The 18,253-nt window shown below is 35.2% G+C and overlaps 1 protein-coding gene and 1 pseudogene across 1 annotated transcript; both read left to right on the top strand.

The window, feature by feature from the left end:
* The first annotated feature begins 7,098 nt into the window (after positions 1-7,098).
* LOC142608129 (serine carboxypeptidase 24-like) lies at positions 7,099-12,149 on the top strand. The gene is made up of 9 exons (XM_075779839.1): positions 7,099-7,357; positions 8,764-8,871; positions 8,977-9,072; positions 9,168-9,260; positions 9,399-9,484; positions 9,567-9,970; positions 10,193-10,300; positions 11,616-11,721; positions 11,858-12,149. Exons 1-9 carry the CDS (start codon positions 7,129-7,131, stop codon positions 12,023-12,025), a joined length of 1,398 nt encoding a protein of 465 aa, XP_075635954.1. The 5' UTR covers positions 7,099-7,128; the 3' UTR covers positions 12,026-12,149.
* Positions 12,150-13,943: 1,794 nt separating this feature from the next.
* Positions 13,944-18,253, top strand: LOC142606426 (bifunctional nitrilase/nitrile hydratase NIT4B-like; annotated as a pseudogene).

Here is an 18,253-nt window from a genome sequence, read left to right as displayed (position 1 = left end):
CAATTAAAGGAGATTGCTCGGGAAGTCGGCGAAGCTGAGGATGGAGGCTCTGCCGAGCAGATAGACAAGGTATTTATAGGAGAAGGGTTTTTTGTTGTTGGCACATCAGACGGGTCAGAAGCAGGGAGGGGCGCAGCTGGTTCACTTGTTGGCATGGGGGGAGCAGGAGCTAAGCGTAATGCTGAAGGATAGTAAATGTTGTCTAAAGTTCGGAGTTCAGTGTCAGCGGCTACCCCGGCAGCATCTAGAGCATGCCCCCATACCTCCAAACAAAACGCTCTAGCGACCCCTTTGAGTTGGGCGGTCAAGCTGTCAACCGCCTTTTTCATCCCAGCGTCGTACGCTGCCTGCTCAGCAGCGACCTGCTCCTGCTCCTTGGTGACTAGCAATCCTTGCACTTGTTTAAGCTCAACAACAGTGAGGGCGAGCCTGTTTTGAGCTTGCTTTTGGGCCTCGAGAGCAAGATTCGCCTGCGACTCATAGCTTTGCAGGGCAGCCTCAGCGTTTTATGAGCCTTCTCTACTTCTGACAAGCGTGTGAGGGTCTCTTTTAAGTTTAGCTCGGCTTCTTTTTGGGCCCTCACAGCCGCCTCGGCATTGTGCTCAGCTTTCTGGGCAAGGTCCAGCGAGTGGTCAACCCATTCTTCAGCCATAAAGGAAGCCTGGACTGCCTATGATACATTTGAATTAACAAAGTTAGTCATAATAAAGAATTAAGGCTCATAAATGGAATGTGCAAAGACTTGGGAAATACCTTGGCTAAATCCTGTTTTAAGGACAGGAAGACTTCCCTCTTGCGGAATGACCGCAACTCAGCCATGTCTTCGGGAAGACATAGAGCCTTCTCTAAACACTTGGCCACCAGGCTCGAGCTTCCCTTCTTCGAGTCCCTCAGGTTGGCGTCATCCAAAACAGGAGTACCCGAGCTGAGGGTAAAGTTGGGTCGCCAGGCTGATGCTTTTCGTGTAGGCTCACTACTGGGGTCCTTGGACGAACCAGTAGGAGCAGACTTCTTGGAAAGGGCTTTTCCAGCCCTAGTATCTTTAGAAGAAGGGTCGAGACTCTCCCCTTCTTCGATTTCTATCACATTTTTATTACTTTGGCCCCTCTTTCATTTTTTGTCCACAACTTCCGAAGAAGGTGCACGAGTCACAGCAGGGGTAACTGGACGAGGAGGGACCGGCATCGCTGGTGAAGAATCGCTTGCGTGCGCTTGAAGTAAGGCCAATAGGTCGGGCTCTTTCTCTTAAAAACCCATTATACTGGTCGAGGGATTGGAACTGGAAGGAGCGTTTTCACGATAGAACACTTCAAAGTCCCTCTCTGTCACCTCGGGTTGAGTTGGCTCGGGAGTGGCAGCTCTTTCCTCGGGGACAAGATTGGCAGTTTGTTCCAGGGGATAAAGTAATTGGGCGGCAAGCGGGGCAGGAAGCTATGCGTCTTGAGTTCCTGCAGGCGGAGGTGTAGGCAATAAGAATCCAGGGGCCACAATGTCAATCTGAGCTAATCGAAGATCCCTTGCTCTGATTACGTTCTTCGGGCTTTGGAAACGTTTGGTGGATGGTGTGTATCCGAGGATGATGTGGGCTGCTCGGAGTTGTCCATCCTTGTGGACAAATATTTCTGACCGAAGAATCCTGTTTAGATCAGCACGGTTCACAGCAGACAAGTTCGGAGCGGTATGGTAATCGTCTGCAATAAGGAATGAAATCGTTAAAATGAATAAGTTAAGCAATACAAAACACATAAAGGGAAGTTGGTCACTCCTAAGTACTAGGTCAGTCCTCAGGAACCCTACCTGGCACCCCTTCTCGGGTAGGGCAGTGTAAGCCGTCATGCCAATTGCCCGAGATGACAAGGTAATCTTCATCCATCCCTTTACTTGAATCAGGTAAGCAAGAGATCAGCCTAACGGAGGGGAATCTACATTTCATATAATATTTAGTCCTGTCTCCTTTTTGGCAGTTGTACACCCAATTTACATCTTGCCAGGTCAAATTGGTCCCCATCTTTCGGTTAAGGGCGTCTAAACATCCTAAAATTCTAAGGACATTTGGGGAACACTGTGAGGGGGTAAGCCTATAGTTTATCAGAAAATCCCTAGTTACTCTACCCATAGAAAGTTCCATGCCCCCATCGATAAACGCAATCATTGGAATCAAAACGGATTCAGGTGGACGAGATACGAGTGGAATCTCTTCTTCCTCACAATACATAATGTCTACGTCATCAGGGATCCTATATCGGTTTTTAAAGGCGGCCTTCGCCTCATCTGTGTTAACTAGCTTAGCGTACATACCCATTAATCCCTGTGACAAGAGGAGAAAAGCAAGCAAGTAGAAAGAAGCAAAAGGAAAATGAACACACCTCTGAAGATCGCTTAAAACTGGTCCTCGGGAGCTCACTCTTCTTTTAATACTTCAAAATGCCAAAATGAACTTCATCCAGCCTGAAGGTTTGCTTTTATAGGGTGGGAAAGTAGAAATAATGAGGTAAAAGAAATAAGGGCGGTAACTTTCCCACTCATAACTAAGAGCGAAATCTGAGCCGTACATTACCCATCCAGTCGTAGAACGTGCGCGGGAAAAGAAATGCCAGACTCCATAAATGCTCCATCGTGGGATACGAGGCGACAGACGCGGGTCATGGGGCAGTGAAAAGACGTCTGTACGTGTGAAAACAAAGGGACAGGTAAGAAGCGTGTATGCGAAGTTAAAACTTGGTTATTAATTTATGGTTAATAACTCAAGTGTTAAAGGGGCTGTTGTGAGGTGCCGAGGACCCAGGAACCCGAGGACCTGAGGAAGGGAAGACCGACACGTAGTAAGCAAGAGGAAATAAATGAATAAGGAAATTTACCCGATGATACCTGAAGATGAAGTGGCATGGGCGCTGGTGACATAAGAGACATATTGCAAATATCTGAATGTGGCAGGATAACTTAGAAGATTGCATTAAATGTCCGGCACCAACTTTTCTGGCCACATTAATTAGAAAATACCAACTTTGTCCGTTGCATTAATGTAGATATGACCTGAACAGTACGGAACGCAAAGTTAGAACTTTGTTCTATTACCGACAGACAGGTGTCGGGGGAAAAGCTTAATAGATGGCAAGGTGTAAGGCTGAGATGAGAGGAGCCAATGATATAAATAGGAACCGGAAGATACGGAAAGGAGACTTTTGGTTGTTGAACCCTCTCTACCAAATATATTGTATTCGGACCTTTAGTCAAGGAACAAGCAGTGAGATACTTAAGCTGGTTTATGATTTTTAGGTCCTTACATATATATACTTAGATTAGGCTAGAGTAGAAATTTTATCTTGTATAAAAAAAAAATTGTATGTAATATATAGGTAGCACACAAATTCAAGGTCACTCATAAGTCATCTAATAAATATGCCCTTTTCTCAGCTGTAAGGAATAACTAAATCATTTTCATGATTTCAGCTAAGCCATAATTTGAAATTTGTTTTTCATTCGGAAGAACTAATAATTAAATCAATCAATCAAATTTGGTGCACTACTTTCATTATAAGCCAACATGAAAGGTATTCAATTTTTGTGGCAAGATGACCAAACTCCAAATCCGATCCTCCAGATAAACAATTTTTTCTAGGACAATCCACCACATGGGATATTAGCCAATTAATTACAGATAATTTGTTATAATAAAAGTAAATTAACAGGACAATTTTGAAAAATTAAAAGTCCAAGTGGTTTTCTTTTGTTGTTGAATTTTTTTATGATATTTTTTCCTTTGCACCATCACCATGTATTCTTTTCACTTTCCTTATAAAATAAGTAATAAGTAAATAAATAAGCACATGATATATTGCAATTGATGAAAAACAAAATAGAAAATATAAAAAGTATGATAGAGAATTTATTTTCATTCTATATTTTGGCCATAAATACAAATAATTTCATTCCATTTTTTATATTCTACTTTATACTCATCCAATTATTATTCCTGTGTCATAATTTTTTTTTTCTATTTTAAACTTTGGTTATGTTATAATGAAAAGGAAAAGGAGTATGTGGGAACTGGAAAGTTGTAATTAGTAGAGTATAAAGTGGAATACAAAAAGTGAGATATAAGACTTTTATTCATTTTCCTTGTATTCTATTTTAGGATATCCCAAAATATATACCTCTTTGAAAAACTAATAGACATAAATTGGTTACTTCTCTAAATTACCCTTTACTTTATTTAAATACCACTCTTTCACTAAAGGTTAAATTAAACAATTTAATTTTAGAAACCTACATCTTCTTTTATTTGGAAGATAATGTTTGGGTTTGTGCCTTAAAATCGAATTTATTGTCATATTTTAAGTAATAGTATTTAATTACATGAGACTATTTTGCACATGAACTAATTGGACATTATCATATAGTCTTTAAGATGCATTGTATGTAATTTTTGTGCTTTAGTTACAAAGAATATAAATCACAAGTTCCTTATAAACTAAAAAACGTAATTCATAGTCGGTGATGAAATCAGGTGTTTTATTTGTGAAGACTATAAAGCCTAGAGTGCAAGTATATTTTCACGGTGGTACTTGTTATGTAATTGATGGTAACTTTAGACTTGTCAAAAAGCTAATAGAAGCCCAAAGCCTATTGGAGTTAGAACTTTATTTGTTCCATTGGTCCCAACTCAAGCCACTTACTAATACCCAATTGCATTAGCCCAAAAAGGCAAGTCTAATTAAATAATCAATTGGTTATTTAATAAAAGTTATTTAATAAAATAAATACCTAGACAGTTAAAATATACATACGATCAAAAGGAAAGAAAACAATTTTTTCTTGTATCTCTCTTCAAACGAACTGTTCATAACACAAGAAAAAGAACTTGTTAAGGTCAGTATGAGGTTAGTTGCGTGAAACTGTTACAAATGAGTGTACTTTAGTTAGGAGGTTACTGATGTGTCAAAGCTGTGCTGATGTTTAATAGATTGAGATGTAATAATTTGTTGTAATTGAGAAAGTAGTTAGTTAGTTAGCTGGGAATAGTAGACTTGAGAAAGTAGTTAGTTCATTAGTTTAAAGTACTTACTTAGTTGGCTAGAATTGGGAATACTAGAATTGAGAAAGTAGTTAGTTCATTAGATTAAAGTACTTAGTTGCTAGAATAGGGAATACTAGAATTGGTTACAAATATCCCACAACTGAATTTAAAGTACTTAGTTGGTTAGGAATACTAGAATTAGTAGTTAGTTGTCTAGAAATACCAGAATTGTTACAAATAGCTAACAACTGAAGTGTATAAAGGGGAACAAGGATCTCAATATTGGAATCATTGAAGAATTAACCCAAACCAGTACCTAATCTCTCTAATTCCCTATCTCATCTCTTCCACACTTCTTGGAGGCCGGGTTGGCCTCAAATTCAACCCAAACTATCTTCCTTTACTACTTAATTTTTAGAAAGATCTTAATGAAAAGTACAAAGAATTGATTGAGAGACTACACATCTTGGGCGCTAAGTGGAATTTGGGTAGAGGTAAAAGGTTTCTTGAGATTGACCTTCTATTTTGTTTTTTAGGATCACTACATTAAGGTATGCTTTATATTCTTTGTTGTTGAATTAAAAATTGTATGTTATCTCTCATGAATAAATTAGATCCTTGTGTTTGCTTCCGCAATTTTGTTGTATGTGATGCAAAACTATGTTTTCCAATAGACAATGCATAACACTATTGATGACTTTGATTGGAGTGAAAATAGGGAAAATAGAAAATGGAGTAGAGAAAATAAGAGAGATTTTAGCCGGGAAGGGTGTTTGATTAGAATGATTTGGGGGGAGAGAAAATGTTGGGTTCGGTTGTTTGGGTTCGGTTGTTTTCTCTTTGAGCCTACCACTTTTTAGCCCTCCAAATCGGAGAGAAAATGGGGAGGAGAAAAGGTTGGTTGGCCCACCAATCTTTTTTTTTTTCTTTCTTTCTTTTTATGGGCTGTTTATCAAATTTTTTACTTGCTTATTTTATTCCAAAATAATAATTTTTTTTTTCATTTATAAAATATTTGTAAAAAAAAAAAATCATGTAATAGGGTCATGAGAGAGTAAATTTAGATAAACTCTATTTTCTATTCCCTGCATTTCTATCCTCTAACCAAACACAAATAAGGAGAATTAAAATCTCTTTTATCTCCCTACTTTTCCATCGTCTTCTCCATTTTCTATTCTCCCGCTTTTCCATTTCCAACCAAACAAACTATATGTTTTAAATGACATTCCTTTATAAAATCGGATTTTCTAAGCCAAACTTAAATAACTTGGTTTTCCTTAATCTCCCAATTAAATGAGTTGGAATATTCTTGGTTTGCCTTAATCTCTCAATTAAATGGTTAAGTTTTAACGGTTGAATAAGTGACCTAAGGTTAAATCATTGCCTATACAAAAAGCCGATTGATATTTGTTCTGATGATCTGATGATAAAGAGCTATCATTAGCAGATGTCATAGGTTGAAATTCTCTCTAAAAAAGAGGTTAAGCTTTGAACAAATGGGCCTATAAAATTAAATTTAAAATTTGCTCATTTTATCTTAAACTCTCAATCAAATGAGTGAGAGTAGATCCAGTGGCTTGACTTTTGACACTGAGAAATTATTAGGTCCACTTGAATGACTATTGATGTAGTCCTCATAGTCTTTCTAACCAATAAAATGCTTTTACTTATGCAAATGTGATATTACTTAGTGGGTTTTAATTTTTGTGCTGGTTAGGCATCTAACTCACATATTTGCATAAATAAAATTATTTCATTGCTTGGGAGGACTACTTTAGCAGATCTCTCAGTGGACTTAATAATTTCTTGATAAGATGTTTTTATCAACTGAAAAATCATTAGATATTCCCAAAATACAGCAACATAATATTTCCTTATTTTGGATGATTTTAATCAGTAACATCCTTAATTACGTGACAGAGAAAATACTACGGGTCACTATAGTTCTAGATAACTGGATAATTACTATTGTAACCATTAGTGAGAAGTTTCTTGTGATGCATTTATGATGCTATGCTGACTATTAACTAAGTTCTGATCCAGGTATCAGTTATTCAGTTGGCTTGCAGGAGGGTCCAATGGTGTTCCAAAGTGTAGTCCTTTTTCTCTTCATGTCCTTACTCATTTTCTCTTCAACCATCACCACTGCCATTGCTGCCTTGCCAAAACAACAAGAGCTAGATCGAATTTCAGCACTGCCTGGACAACCACCAGTAACATTTTCTCAATTTTCTGGCTACGTTACGGTCAACGAGCAAACTGGACGAGCTCTCTTCTACTGGTTGACAGAAGCCACTGCTTTTCCAGAAAAGAAACCTCTTGTTCTTTGGTTCAACGGAGGTTAGTTTAGCTTCTTTCTCACTTTTTATCTTTAATTTCCACCGACTACTCTTCTCCTGTAATTCTAGGGTGCTAGTCTAGCTCTACTAGGAATGAATTACAATGTATCCATCTTGTAGCACTCTTAACAACATTTATATAGGAGACATGAATTACATGGGTTTTTTTTTTTCTTATTTCTCTTTTGGAAAACATAAAAAGTAGAACTTCAGAAAAACATTCCATTCGAAGCAAGAACAGGAATTAATTAGAAGCCATGAATTAATAAGCATTCATAAGTCACAAATGGTGATGATGACATGTTTCTTTCATTAAAGAACAATTCAAAAAAATGAGTTTAAGAATACAACAATTTTAATCAACTTTTGCACAATTGATTTAAAATAACATATGATGTGATTGATGATGTTAATAGTGAATTCAAATGAAAGTGACATTATACTAATTATAATAATTTGACATATGTGAAAAATGACCATGAAAACTATTGCCTCCTAACATTATTTGTTATAAAAGTTGTTAATATCTACTTGTGTATAAATAGTTGAAACCGACATCAACAGCAATCAAACGTGTCACTATTTAATTGTGTTTAAATAATGGAGATCGACATCAAAATTAATATAAAAATATATAGCATAATAACAATTATTAATGAAAAGAGTTAGACTTTTTTGTAGTTGTACTCTAGTTATGTAATGTATTATAAGTCCGGTTTAAAACACTAATATTACTATTTTGTATGTGTTCTAATAAGTATTACAGTTTACTCAGAAACCAAAAAAAAAAAAAAAAAAAAAAAGAAAAGAAGGAAAGGTCATAACCTCATAGGTGAGGTGCTTCAATGTGTATTACTAAGGAGATAAATAATATATTTGTGAAAAGGTTGCACACAACTATAGATACACATAAATAATATATATTTTTTTTAAAAAGTAAATAGGTTATATAGATATTATGTAGTGAAATTCTCAACTACATACCCGGTACGTATTTTGTTATCCCTCATGTGAAATGTTAACAAATGATTGAAGGAAATTAGTTTGGACAAAGTTTGATAAGTCCACCATTGGATTACATCTTTTTCTTTGAACCTCCATACTTTGCAAAATTTCTAGAAAATTAAAGATCAATAGTTATGTCCTTAATAAATTATTTAAATTGCAAGTTTTTGTAGTTTAAAATTATGTATAAAATATAAATTTAGAAATCATATAGTAAATAATATCCAATTGATACAAAATTTGACATGTATTACAAGAGTAAAGAAAATACAGTTCAACGATTAGATTTTTAAAATATGTTGTAATTTTTATTTTATTGAGTAAGGTTGTAGCCTAAGGTTACAACCAATTTTGTAACTAAATTTTATCCAAATATTAATTATATGTTGCATAATTGTGCAGGGCCAGGTTGTTCATCGGTGGCATTTGGAGCATCAGAGGAAATTGGGCCATTTAAGATTAATAGGACTGGTTTATCACTTTATCTCAATGAGTATTCATGGAATAGAGGTAACAACCAATATTCAAATAATTAATATTCAGCAAGTTGGTGAACCTTTATCTTTGCAATTTTGTGGTTAAAATCTATCATGTGTTTACTTTTTGTGCTTACAGAGGCAAATCTTTTATTTCTTGAATCCCCGGCTGGTGTTGGTTTTTCGTACACAAATACAAGGTCCGACCTTAATAATTCCGGAGATAAACGGACTGGTACTAGATTATGATGATTTTGTTATTATTATTATTAGATTACCATAAGATTGTGTTGTAAGCGAATCCTATGCATTACCAATTTTGTGACACAGCTGAGGATGCTCTAGTATTTCTAATTAGATGGATGTCAAGATTTCCACAATACAAATATCGAGAATTCTACATTGCTGGGGAGAGTTATGCTGGTATTTATATATATATATATATATATATATATATATATATATATATATATATATGCAACAAACAACTAATAACTTATTATTACACAATTATGAGAAATTCTAAATAATCACAAGCTAATCTTTTCATTCTTTTTATAGGGCATTATGTTCCCCAGTTGGCAGAGAAAATTGTAGAATATAATAAGGCACTCTTGCAACCTATCCTCAACCTTAAAGGATTTATAGTAAGTAATACATAATTAACACAAATTTGACCACCAAGTTTGATCATAACTCTAATTAAAAATTTTCAATCAAATTATGCAGGTGGGAAATCCAGCTTTTGATAACTACTATGATGAAATTGGAACAATAGAATATTGGTGGAGCCATTCATTGATATCTGATACAAGATACCGATCAGTTCTCAAGAATTGCAATTTCAAGGTTGTAGCAAGTGAAAGACCACAACCATGTAGACAAGCAATGTACCATGTCATTACGGAGCTTGGAAACATAGATCAATACAGTATTTATACACCATCTTGCCCGACATCGCCTGATAAGACTATGAGCCCTATAAGGTTCAAAAATACTCTATTGCGTCGAAGGCTTTCTGAGTATGATCCATGTAGTGCAAATTATGCTGAGAAGTATTATAATCGGCTGGAAGTGCAAAAGGCAATGCATGCAAATGTTAATGGAATTCTTCGCAACTGGACTGTTTGCAGGTTTACTATTTAATGAGTCAATAATTTTTGTTTATGTATTTACTTTTTAATAACAATAATTGGGAAAGAGTGAATTGAACCTGAACATTTTCATTAGAAACATTAAAGAAAATATTAGTTGAGCTATAAGGCTATTAACTTTGTTTGTTTCTAAAATTGAAAACATAATCCTAGGCGTTTGATGATGCATCTAATTCCTATATATACTTTTCTATTGTGTAGTGGTGTTATCGGATTCGGAGCCGACAAAATTTGGACAGATTCTGAATTTTCTATGTTGCCAACATACAAGAAGTTGTTTACAACTGGTTTACGAATCTGGGTTTTCAGGTAAAATTATTTAAATGCTAAGGATAACAATTTTTATAATTAATTAAAGTAATATCGGTTTTATACTAACATTACTTGTATTAATACACATTACAATACTTGTACCTTAAACTTTGAAGTTTTTATAAATAGATAGGAATAAATAAATTATTAATCACAAGGCAGGATAAACTATAAAACTTAGTCACGTGGTAACTGGTAAGCAATTTTTGGCCGGTGACTTGGATTGGGCTACGTACAACTACAAGTGGCAAGACAACACTACAACAATGAACAAAAAGACTATACTTGAGAAAACCTATGTGAATAAAATTTTGACACGACCCAACAAAGAAGAAGAACAATTCTCTAACCTGCTCTTTGATTCAATAACATGCGCACTGTAAAAAGAAGCACTCTACTAGAACTTGTAGGCCTCTCAGTCTCTGAGCAATTTAGAGTCATTGATAGTGATATGGACAATATCCTTACGTAGTCCAATAGTACTTACCCTTTTGTTGAAAATCAATTTCACAATGTCTACTCAAAGAAACATCCCAATGAAAATTTAACACCATTTCTTTTCTTTTTCACCATAACATTTGGAAAAAGTTTAAGATGAGAAAATTTTTCACAACGTCTTGTCATAATTGCAATGTGGCAGAATATGAGTAAGTCTATGCGAGAGCAACAGGTTGTCAATTACAATCTGTGGTTTTTTTTATTAGATTTTAGAATTACTCTAACAGTAGTGTTGGTAGAAGTGCTTCTGTTGCAGTCAGCGACTCCTTCACTTTTAGATTTCATCTCTTGATTTGGAAAGCCTTATATTGCCTAATGAGCATAACCTTGGGCTTGCCTAGCCATCTTCCTTGTAGACTTCTTGTTGTACGAAACTTCAAATTTGTAGCCAGAGTCCTTTATTAACAATTTCTATTTTGAACAACTTGAGATTGAATGCTTTATCCTAATTACGAGAGAATTTTTTGTAAGTTATCACTCTATAGTCTATACTCAATATGTGGCTCTCACCTGTTGATGCAATTTTTTTTGTTTTAATAAAATCTTACGTGCATATTATGATCATCTGTGTTTGCCTTCCATGCATTGTTGATTACTTATTGTTTTTAGCTTAAAGCTTTTGTTTATAAACATAGTCAATTCCATATCGAAACAAACATAAGCATAGTAAAATTCTATTTTTCCAGGCAATTGCTCCTATGTTGATGAGAAGATTAATGGACAGTGTAAATGCAATTGCTTTTGATTTGAGAAGTAATAAAGAAGTATAAACAACGAGAAAGATCTAATTTTTAAGGCTTCTATGTTGATGCAGTGGGGACATAGATGCAGTAGTTCCAGTGACTGCCACAAGGCTATCCCTCAGCCATCTCAATCTCACCATTAAAACTCTGTGGTATCCATGGAACGACGATAATCAGGTAATTAAACACAATTTCTTACCAAAAATCAATCAAAACCTCCAACACACTAACAAAAATTAATTTATAGATACGTAGACAGAAATATTCACAAAGAAATGTCATAATAATCTGAAAGTTAAACTTTTTTTTATAGGTAGGAGGATGGACAGAGGTCTACGATCAGCTAACTTTTGCTACAGTGAGAGGGGCTGGCCACGAGGTTCCAGTACTTCAACCCAAGCGAGCATTCATTCTTTTCAAATCTTTTTTGGCCGGGAAGGAATTGCCAGTTTTACCTAAATATGATAATATAGATTATTGATAATGGAATTGCCAAAATTACCTGGATATTATAACTAAAGAAAATTGGTTATCTTTGAGCAATTTATTAAGTGTAATTGTTTCATGATTCTAATTGATATATTACAAATCCAAATTTAGTGCCTCTATATATGCAACAAGATCCTCTCCATTTCAAATCACAAATCCAATAAATAAATCTTAACTGTGGCATTTTTACAATGGCTTTCCTATGTTGCATGCCATTTAGAAACCAATTGAGTAACCCAATTCAATCCTTAATTAAGGACCAAAAGCATATTTTATTTTTCTTTAAAGCCATTTCACATATTATGAAAAAAACACATTACTAGCACCTGGAAAATGAATGACAATTTCAACAACAAATCTAACCAAATGAAGGAAAAGACATCCTTTACAATTTTAGGAAGACATGCACAGGTAAATTAGCTGCACACTAATTCCAAAGATCTCTACTTATCAATTAGAAAATAACATTTCTGGATTCAAGGTCATAGTACAAGCAAGTAGTCCTGCCTTGGTTTGTAATCGTATACAAAATTGTAGTGCATCTCAGATGCTAGTATGAGATGAAGAAATAATTACTTTGAACCCTCACCAATGCCTGGAGGCATTCTCAAGCTCTGAGCAAGATCACTCATCCTCTCCTTCATGGCCTAAAAAATATCAAAGCCAAGAGTTTTGGTTTTATAGCAATTGGCAAAGGTGGAAGAAGAGTTTTGAATACAAAAAACTAAAATTCTCATGACCTGGACACTTCTAATGTGCATCCTTGTTTGCCTCAGTAACTAAAAGTGAGTTTCTACACAGTATCCCACATAGTATCCCATCCATCACTGTAATCAGAACCCCAAACCAATTGGACACCTAAATTATTTCCTACGTCCTTTGAAGATTCTTCACAATTGGAAGGGTGATGGAACCGCATATTACCCAATTAAATATTTTTCTTCTTTTCTAAATATATTTTCAACATATGCACTCTATAACAATTGGATCATTACATAGGCATGTTTTTTAGCCTAAACATCAAATGGTTAAGCATCATTAGATAGTTATCGGGATTTTTTTTTAAGTGTTGCACTGAATAATTTTTACTAAAGGGAAAATCTAAAGGATATTGCCAAGCTCAAATTCCACTTTCTGCAAACCCCCACCCCAATAAAAGGAGCCCGCTATGGTGAGGGAAAGTCCAGTCGAGCTAGGCCATCAAACCAAACCAAAAATTCCCCCTAACTCTAATTCAATGACTAGAAATTTTACCAGCTAATTGGGCTAATTGGAACCCACCTGCAAGTAATTTATCAAAGATCATAAAACAAAGTAGCTCTTTTGGGTTTTTTTTTTCCTGTAATTGCATCAAGAATGCAAGTTCTGAATTGGTTGGATTCAAAGTAGTTTAGGTAAGATGCATATCTGGATATGTTATTATAACTATACGTCTGTACTATAATTGAAATGAAATCCTACCTATGATATAATGTAACGAAATTTCAACATTTTTGGATACTCAAATTCCATTATCTTTTCAACTAGGAGATCAAAGTCTGTTTTTTATGGTTTTCTTTCTGGCTGGACCTTACATCAACAAATTTTCATGCAATACAAAATCATTCCCATATTAATGTGATAGAAATGTGTGTGCACGCATGCGTGCAGGTCTGTGCCTGTAGAATTTTTCATCCCTTTTTATGAAGCTTTTTGTTGATGTATGGCAACTTCAGATCAAGTCATTTTGACCTCATGATAGTTGATATTCAGGTCTTTTGAGTGATTTAAATGAAAAACATCAAGTTGCAGCATAGAACAACAACAAAAAAGTACCTATATTTTCTTGGTCATGCCATTTGGAGGCCTAAATTAGATTTTAACGAGTCCATATAATAATAGATAAGTTTAGTTTTCATTGATTTATTTGATATAATGTAGGTCCTGAAGTTGACCGGTTAGCAGCAATGGCTTGGAAGTATAAGGTATATTTGGTAATGGGTGTGATAGACAGATAGAGAGAGATGGATATACACTCTACTGTACTGTTTTGTTCTTTGATTCTCAGGGTCGTTACCTCGGAAAGCATCGGAAGCTTGTGCCAGCAGCAATGGAGCGTAGTATCTGGGGATTTGGAAATGGATCAACAACTCTAGTCTTTAAAACTCCAATTGGAAAATTAGGTGCTGTCATTTGTTGGGAAAACAGAATGCCCCTTCTAAGGACAGCCATGTATGCTAAAGGTAAGTAATCTTTGATGCTTAATTCAACTCACATTAATAAGAACACTATCTCAACTTTTTTCAAGCTGCTTTTTAACCCTTTCTTTACCTTCCTATCAGTTGGGAACTAATATAATATTTTGATTATTTATTTATGTATTTTGTTATGACTGAATGTTGGAGAGCTAAATTGATATCAGGCCAGGAGCATGAGAATTTCAAGAAAGTTGTAGGCCACCCTGGTTGTCCAATGAGGAATAGTGCTTACTCCCCTCTCTCTCTCTCTCTCTCTCTCTCTCTCTCTCTCCTCTATTTTTGTGTTTGTGTGTTGGATTCTAACGTGGTCCTAAGTATTCAAGTTCAAGCCTTCAAATAATGAAAATTTGATTATTATAGTGAGGGCCTGACTGTGCTGGGCTTAAATTGGCAACAAGGCTTGGTTTTTCACCTTTAGAGACCAACCTCAGTTGCCTAGGCTCATGCTAGAAGTACTTGTGACTTTTTTTTAGCATTTTGTGATTTTCATATCTTCTCTCCAATCTTGGCATACTTTTTGATGGTCAAACAATAATACTTCATTGTCTTCTTTCAGCTGATTATGAGATGTATGTTGTTAAATGATGTGCTCCGCTCCTTGTATTTGCTTTGTTAAGGACCATCTGAATTCATTTTTGTTGAAAATGCTAAACGTGATAATCTATAATGTCTACATGTCTCAGCCTCTTTAGCAAGCAGGCTAAGGCCCCTACTTAATATTCCATTCATAAGGGGAATTTTCTGTTTGTTGGGGACATATTTTTATGTAATTGGCATATCCTTTGACAAAACGTCATTTACTTGTATTTGGGTATATTTAAGTAGGTTCAAGATGATCATTACAAGTGGTTAAATTGAAAACATGAAGATTACTTAAGAACTGGTCAAGAAAAGTGCAAATCTGCGAGTCTCGACACCTCTTGGACATAAGCTCGATCTGTCATGATTCATTAAAGCTCGACAGATATCTCAATCTATCGAGCTTACGGGATTTAGTATATAGCCAGCAACGTTTTTATCTAAAAGACTATCTGTTTATGGGTTTGTATAATTCTTATTGGACTAGGAAAGCTTAAGGTTTGTGTAAACATATTTGGAATAGGAGAGCCCATTAAGCTCCTATTTAAAGGAGGTGGAAAAAGAAAAATCTAACCCTAGAGAGCTTCATAAGGTTTTCTTTTTGAAACCCTAGCTTCCTCCTACAGAAGAAAGAGTTCTTGTTGCGTTTCTTGTATGCCTTTGGGTTTTGTAACCAAGCAAAGTCTCTTGCACCAACATTGAAGATCTTATTGGTGTTTTTATGTGAAGCTGTTGCAAATCAATTACAACAATCAAAAGGTTGCCGTGGAGTTAGTCACGTACTAGGATTCGTGCAAATGAGTAAACCGCGTACTGGGTTTTGCGCATCAGATTGGTTAGTCATGTACTAGGAACCGTGCGTTAAAAAGAGAGATTATCACTACAAAACAAGTCCAATTGGGTATTGGGGTAAGGGTTCAACTGTAGGTTGGTATAAGGTACTAGGATTCCTCTACTTGTAACCGCTTATTGTAATAATAGTGGATTCTCGGGAGTGGTAACCTTAAAATCACCCAGTGGGGTTTTTACCTTGGAGGTTTTCCCTATTCGTAAACAAATCACCATGTCAATTTATTTTCTGCTACACTTTAGTTTATTGGTGATTTGTTTGTGCTATCACACGTTTGCATGTTAAATTGGTTAATTAATTGAACTTGACTAATTAATCAATTAATCCATCATAAGGGGTCAATACGTTTTTAGCCTATCACTGTTGTAGTGACGCTTTGGTTAGACCAACTATACCTATAAGGTACTTCTAGCTTCAATATTGACCCTTTTGCTTGGTGTAGTTGTAGTTTTGTATTGGTAGCTCAAACAAAAACACCCAAATATTGGCTAAAACGGATATGTGTAATTATATGATTTGCTTGGAGGAAATTATAGCTTTGTGTTCTTGTTGCACGATGATTAGTTTTAGATCATCTTTTAATTTTGTTTGTTTGTTTAGACTCCTTAAATCAGATTGTTTAACCTAATATATTAGCCAAGCAATTACTTAAGTTTTTTTATTTGAGAAACACACACACACACACACACACACATAGGGGAAGGGAGATGTGATAAGGGAATATATTTACACGTCAACACCAAAACTGCATGCAGTAGTTACTTAAGTTAATTATTCAGATCTAGGTTAAATAATAATAAATCATATCATGCAAAGCAGCGAAAAATAAAGAACACTACGATATGATGACCCAGGAAAATCAATGAAACCAACAGTTTCAAAGTACAAACCTAGGGTGGATTTGACCTAGCTATCCTCAAGGTAAAACAAATCCACCATATAGGATCAAAGTTTTTACAATCAGATTTCATCCTAAATCTATTGCTACCTCCAATAGTAACTTATTGGCATGACCATGTGCAAGCTCCGAATCCATGGACTCCTTTTCTCTTGAATTTGCAGCACACAAGCACCCACACTTGTGACTTTGAGATCCCACTCAAAGGTTTCAGATCACGGCTTGTTGATCTATGCAGCAACTAGATTCCACCAACACTTGATTGTAAATCTTGTTCCGGTAGATGCTTATAGATTTAGAAGATACAAAACCTCTCAGATCTCACAGTGATAACTTACAAGTCTTCAAAACGTGGCTAGAGTTTCCCTTTTACATGTAGGAGTATTAGACTAAAACCCTAAACGTTTTTACGAGCTTGAGCCTATTTAAAATTCTGCAGAAATTTTTTTTTTTTGTTGTTGTGATTTTCGATCGATCGAGCTTCACCATTCAATTGGTCGAGCTTCACAAAAAAATAAACATTTTTTCATGAAGTTTGTACATTCTTGAGTTTTGACCTGTACAACTTTGAGCAATGTCTAACACCTATTCTAGACATGTTTTTGTTTTCAAGTTGCCAATACATACAAGTTGAAATTCTAAACATTTAATCCTAAGTCTTTAGAACCTAACAGATATCTTGGTTTAATATGTGCAACTATTTTTTGTTTAGGGGTTGAAATATATTGTGCACCTATGGCTAGTTCCAAGGAGATATGGCAAGCATCAATGACCCACATTGCTCTTGAGGGTGGATGTTTTGTTTTATCAGCCAACCAATTCTGTCGAAGGAAAGATTACCCACCTCCTCTTGAATATGTATTTTCAGGCATAGAAGAGGACCTCACACCAGATTCTGTTGTCTGTGCTGGAGGTAGTGTCATTATATCACCATCAAGAACTGTTCTGGCAGAACCAAATTATGATGGGGAGGCACTAATCTCAGCAGATCTAGGTATGCCACTATTATCTACTATTTGTATTTTTTTGGAATTTTCACTCTGGTAGTTTCTCTTTGTAGCATTATTCATGAAAAATCTACATAGATGAATAATTTTAATAGCACTTGATATAAAAGTCTATATTTTTTGAACCATAAAATTACCATTGGATAATCTTTCTCTCCTTAGTTTCCAATTGATCAAAAGTATTCAAGTGAATGGGGCATAAAGAAACCATCTAAAATGGTGCTATATAGACTGAATTACGGGATGCTACCAAAGGAGACCCAAAAAAAAAAAAAAAATCATCTACAATGCATGCTATGCTTTGCTTCCTTCATCTTTTATATTTTTTAATATTAATTCCATTCTCCATTAATAGACAGTAATATTAATAGGGACCGTTGCCCTTGCTATGGATTCCAAGCCATTCCCATATATTTGAGAAAATATATACTGTGCTTTTGGTTTGATACTCAAGCTCTAAATTATGATAATGAAAAAAATATATGTATATGATGCAGTTCTTGGAGAAATAGCGCGGGAGAAATTTGGCTTTGATGTGGTTGGACACCATTCAAGGCCTAAAGTACCAAGCTTGATTGTGAGGGACCATCCAACATGGCTGGTTACTTTCACATCAACATTAGAGAAAACTGATGGCCCTCATAAGTAA

Source organism: Castanea sativa, chromosome 8 (genome assembly GCF_040712315.1).
Source record: "Castanea sativa cultivar Marrone di Chiusa Pesio chromosome 8, ASM4071231v1".
In the NCBI taxonomy this organism is placed as follows: domain Eukaryota; kingdom Viridiplantae; phylum Streptophyta; class Magnoliopsida; order Fagales; family Fagaceae; genus Castanea; species Castanea sativa.
The sequence above is the reverse complement of the archived record's forward strand: the minus strand, read 5'-3'. Positions and strand labels throughout refer to the sequence as shown.